We start from the raw sequence: 4,893 nt of genomic DNA, 5'->3' as shown, positions 1-4,893 counted from the left end.
CTTCGTGCATTACTGTGGCGGAATTTTATCGCTCGCTTGCTTTACGGTCCTGGTATTAAGCCGTTAATAACATGATAATATGGATAATGTTATTATTGTAAAAAGTGGATATTAATCCAGTTAAGGGGAGATCACCCAGCTGAAATGTTTGATCCAGTCCACTTACAACCCGAAAATTTCCGTCAGTGTTAAAATATACCATAAAAAAAGACTCTGGTGTTGACCCAATGGGCTCCCTGTCACCTTTTCGTTGTTTCTCAATAGACTTTAATTCGTTGATGGAACACGAAGTCACGATATGTGTGGGTGTGGAAAGAGAACACCTGTTTTTACAGTTTACCACAAAACAAAACACTTCTGGTACAGGGTTTGATCTTGAAGTGAAACTCTCAACTGACATTTAGACAATTTTCGGCCGTTGAGAGTGTATTTATTTACATTTTGACTTTACTAACTTTAGGTTTATTGAGCAAAATTGTCTCTCTTGCTACAGGCTTCCCATTACAATTTACTGAGCTGCGTTTTTCGAAGTAGCAACACATTTCTGTCTTAGGCTAGCTGGTACTTGACTATAAAAAGGAAAAAAAGCACAGTAACTTGGAGTAATGTACTACATTTATACAAGACAGAACCCATCACAAGAAAAAAGTGGCTTACTTCAAAGTTTTGTGTAACCTTCCTCACCCCCAGCGATATATAATGTACTACTCACACATATACATGTATTTACAGTGCATAGCAGAATCAGTTTATTTTGACTTCTGATATTTTGCAGGCATTTTCGCAGAACATAAAGCTTAAATTTTTTAATGACCCTGATGATTCCTTCAATCATTTTCACTATTCTTCTACTGTGCAAAATGGACTAAAGATTGTTAGAGGAAGTTTAACAAACATTATCTGTTATGTTGGATGTTAAGACATCGCCCTCGCGAATTTTCCCTTTTTTTGCTCACATACCCAAACACAGATTTGCGATTTTTTTATTCCTGCTGCATATCCGCATTGGTTTTTATAGAGCAATTTTAACACAAAGCAGGCCTTGTCGACTTAAACGGGAACCAAAGACAAAAACAAGACTTACTTTGTTTATGTCCGAACAAAAGTTTTATTTTCACTGAACTTAGTTGAACTTGAGGGGGAGCAAGAGCCAGCTCCAGGGCAGACAGAAATCCATCGGCTGCAAACAGAAATAGGAAAATATATATGGATTATTTTCCAGAAAATCAGCTATAGATAGTAATGGAACTGATACCTAGCCCATGGATTTAATATAATGACTAATTAGGGGTGGAACGCGCTGAACATATACTGTTGCTCTGGTAATGTAAAACAATGGTCTTCAAAAACACAAACGTTACCTGCTCACACAACTGATTGGATTGATTTGATTGACGCTTATTTAACGTCACACTCAAGAATTTATTCACTTCTCCGATGGCGATCATTCTTATGGTTGGAAGAAAGGGAAGTATCCGCACATATATGCACGCCACGCTAGTAGAAAAGTGGTCTTCAATAAGCAATATACTGCACAAACGGTCATGTGAGCAATAGACTGTATAAACGGTCATGTGAGCAATAGACTGCACAAACAGCCATGTGAGCAACAGACTGCACAAACAGCCATGTGATCAATAGACTGCATAAACGGTTTGTATCGTGGTGATACAAACATTAACCACCATGGACGAAGATCAGTCATAAGTGTATCGTTCCTGCTGCTAAGTCATGATGTAACGCATAAATACAAATGCTTGATACAAAAGGACGGTTTAATTAGCATCACTTTCATTTCACTTTTCACTTTTTACTGTTATTCATGTAAAACGCTGCCCTCTGGAAAATATTCTGAAGAAGTTTGTGAAACTAAAAACTTTCCAGACCAATAGTTGGATACGGAACAAATTACATACCGTCCTTGTCAGACAAGTGGAAGATGTGACGGGTAGCGAAGTCAAGGTGGCTGCCCTTGAAACCAGCAGCGAACTCCTTAAGAGAGATTTGTCCATCACCGTTGAGATCATAGTCTGTGAGATGTGGAGGGAAGACGGTCTCGAACCACCTCTAAAACATAAGGCAACATTATACACCATTAAAATACACGTCTATGTATTCTGACGGAACACTTGTGGCCTATTATGGACAATGTTTAAAGAGTAACTCATGAAATGTTTTTTCTTTAAGTCTCTCGTTTTATCGGACTTCATCAAACTGCACACGTGACTGTCAATGTATAAGTAACAGTGAAAAGCGCACAGTACAGCTGTCGAGGCAATCGTGTGTCTTTCCTGCAGACTGTATCATTGTCAGCATAAATAAAGTAAGTATAGACCGTGGAGAAACGAGCACCTACCAATCATCTTGCTCACTCATTTCTCACACATCTCTCGTCAGTATGCTTAGCATTTTCCATGCCATTAATTTCTTGAAATGAAACATTTTGTTCGAGGTTTCCTTAAACTTACTGAATCAGCTTTCGAAGACATTGTTAAACTGTTCCTTATTTAATCTTCCATTGATTAGAATGGGGAATCTTCCCCGCCTGAAGCAACTTTGGCCCAAGCTGTGTTTAGTCTATTGTTCATTCCTGCCCTTGTGATTTTTTGGGCAAACTGGCGACGTATTACTCATGCGTTGCAAGAGAACAATGGTAGGTCCAGCTTGGACCCGAGCCGCCACTGAACGGGAAAAAGTATGTCGCACGTTGGTACGCTTCCAGTATAACAAAGGAGTCCGAGTTGTTCCATATGTGTTTGCTGATTGACATTTAAGTATGTTATATTAATGAGTACAATTCCTTCCGGATTAGCGACTAGCATCGAAGTGGGATTGATCATTGTTTTCTTGCAATACATGAATGGTACTTAAATCTTTTGGCAAAGGCCATTATAGCCAAGATATGAATAGACATTAGATCATTCAGCGTTTGGCCCAGATTTTAGGTCACAGTAGAAAGTTCCCCCATCAGTCTTTGAACTCACATCGATGTTCCTCTTGCCCAAGCTGCAGACTTTGTGGCACACAGGGCTGCATGTCCCCGACAGAGCCCCTCCGATGATAGCACCAGGGATGTCCCCAATGAGAGCTCCACCTCCGGCGGTTCCCCCGGTGCAGACCGGAGTACAGATGTTCTCACAGGTACTGGCGCTCCCGTAGGCCACCAGACCACAGAAAAGAAATGCGACTGCCGAGTTCATCTTGTCTGCGAGAAATATAATAGTAAACCCATAACTTTTATGAATCGAAGTAATGTCGATTTAATTTGAAATAATCAAGCTTTACAAATTTTGTATTTCAGTGAATGTCATTATTTAATAAGTCTGAAAATACAAATAAAAGTCATGCGCTTTTCAGATTAACAAAGCCATTGTACTTAGCCAGAACATAGCATATTTTGGTGTAGAATGTCTGCTTTCAGATCCACAAAGAAATAAAGCGCAAAAAGCGGCACGTGTTCTCACCTGCAGGTGTTCCTCAGTTTAGGCTGTATTCTCACACGACTCACACCCTTTTATATTATCTGTGAACTTCAAGAAATAGATAAGAGCACTGCTTATCTCATCTTGTGACATTCTTTGTCATGAAAGTAAATTTACAAATCATACCTATTTTACCTATTTTAATTCATGTTTACCTTGATACGTCCACAGTATTCTGTCAAATTAAGAAAATTTAAAACAGGCTCCTCTATTTTAATCATTCTATTGGGAAAGTATCGCGCAAATATATTCTGTTTCTGTTATTAATTCGTGTATTTCACATGCAAAGACTTCTCATGCAAAGATTTATTCGTATGAGTTGCCTAGAAGGCGAAGGTGGATTTTGATACGTTTAGAGACTGATGAGTGCTTGGAATCAGCACTATAATTAAGCATAGGAAGCTGCCTATTTCAAATCGCAAAGGTCGAGTGTTTGATTTGATCAAATTAGTATCAAACTCATATAATATTTAAGTAAATGTTAATTCTCAAGTGTCATCCAAAGGATTCGATAGCACACATTATTATATCTTTATTGTTATGTATCTTACTCCAGTCAGACGAGGCCTCCGTGACGCAATGACACCTGCGAGTTGACCTCTTGCTGGTTTCCTCTCCGGTTTAACGCGAGAAGATCCTGCAGCAACCTGCGGATGGTCGTGGGTTTTCTTCAGGTTCTCTCCGATTTGCTCAACCCATAATGTTAGCCGCCGTCGTATAAGTGAAATATTCTTGAGTACGGCGTTAAACATCATCATTTAAATAGATATATCTTACTCCAGATCACTTCCACTCATTCTTACACTTTTGATTCCATTTTATTAAAGAAATCGATGAAAGATGACGCAAAACAGGCACATAATGATTTGACGATATTTGATAGGCCAGCACCTGACTAAGGCAATATAAATCAAAATAAATGAAATCACTGTTGAGTCAAAATGATTAATATTATTATTTGATTGATGTTTTATGCCGTACTCAACAATATTTCACTTATACGACGGCGGGAAACATTATGGTGGGCGGAAAAAACACGACCATCCGCAGGTTGCTGGAAAACCTTCTCACGTACGGCCGGAGAGGAAGCCAGCATGAGCTGGACTTGAACTCACAACGAGTGCAATGGTGAGAGACTCCTGGGTCATTACGCTGCGCCAGCGCGCTAAGAGTCAAAATGAACGTAGCTTAAATGAAAATTAGCTTACATTCGTCTGTAGAACTAATGCATACATAATACAGTTTACACACATACAGAAGTTATCAGGTGACCTTGAGTGCTAATATCATGAGTGGTACATATTGCCATTGCGGGATTCACTGTTCCACAACAGTGAAAGTTAAGATATGGAAAGGTTTGATGAGATCTTAGCATCTGGTAAAGATAAGGCCTCTCTAAGAATATGCAGTA

The 4,893-nt window shown here is 39.2% G+C and overlaps 1 protein-coding gene across 1 annotated transcript; it reads right to left on the bottom strand.

Moving 5' to 3' along the window:
• Window positions 1-401: 401 nt before the first annotated feature.
• LOC135469390 (uncharacterized) lies at window positions 402-3,495 on the bottom strand. The gene is made up of 5 exons (XM_064748027.1): window positions 3,465-3,495; window positions 2,985-3,205; window positions 1,917-2,067; window positions 1,085-1,180; window positions 402-569 (listed from the first exon to the last, which is right to left on the bottom strand). Exons 2-5 carry the CDS (start codon window positions 3,198-3,200, stop codon window positions 550-552), a joined length of 483 nt encoding a protein of 160 aa, XP_064604097.1. The 5' UTR covers window positions 3,201-3,205; window positions 3,465-3,495; the 3' UTR covers window positions 402-549.
• Window positions 3,496-4,893: the final 1,398 nt, after the last annotated feature.

The sequence above is a fragment of the Liolophura sinensis genome, chromosome 6 (assembly GCF_032854445.1).
Source record: "Liolophura sinensis isolate JHLJ2023 chromosome 6, CUHK_Ljap_v2, whole genome shotgun sequence".
Lineage (NCBI taxonomy): Eukaryota > Metazoa > Mollusca > Polyplacophora > Chitonida > Chitonidae > Liolophura > Liolophura sinensis.
Note: the sequence above shows the minus strand (reverse complement) of the source record. Positions and strands in the feature narration are given on the sequence as shown.

Bases quoted from the DNA above. Each gene is read 5' to 3' on its own strand.
- LOC135469390 (XM_064748027.1), bottom strand. From the start codon at position 3,200: ATGAACTCGGCAGTCGCATTTCTTTTCTGTGGTCTGGTGGCCTACGGG. The intron at 2,068-2,984 runs GTGAGTTCAAAG...CTTATGTTTTAG, and splicing joins TGGGCAAGAGGAACATCGAT to AGGTGGTTCGAGACCGTCTT. The intron at 1,181-1,916 runs GTATGTAATTTG...TTCTGTTTGCAG, and splicing joins CCACTTGTCTGACAAGGACG to CCGATGGATTTCTGTCTGCC.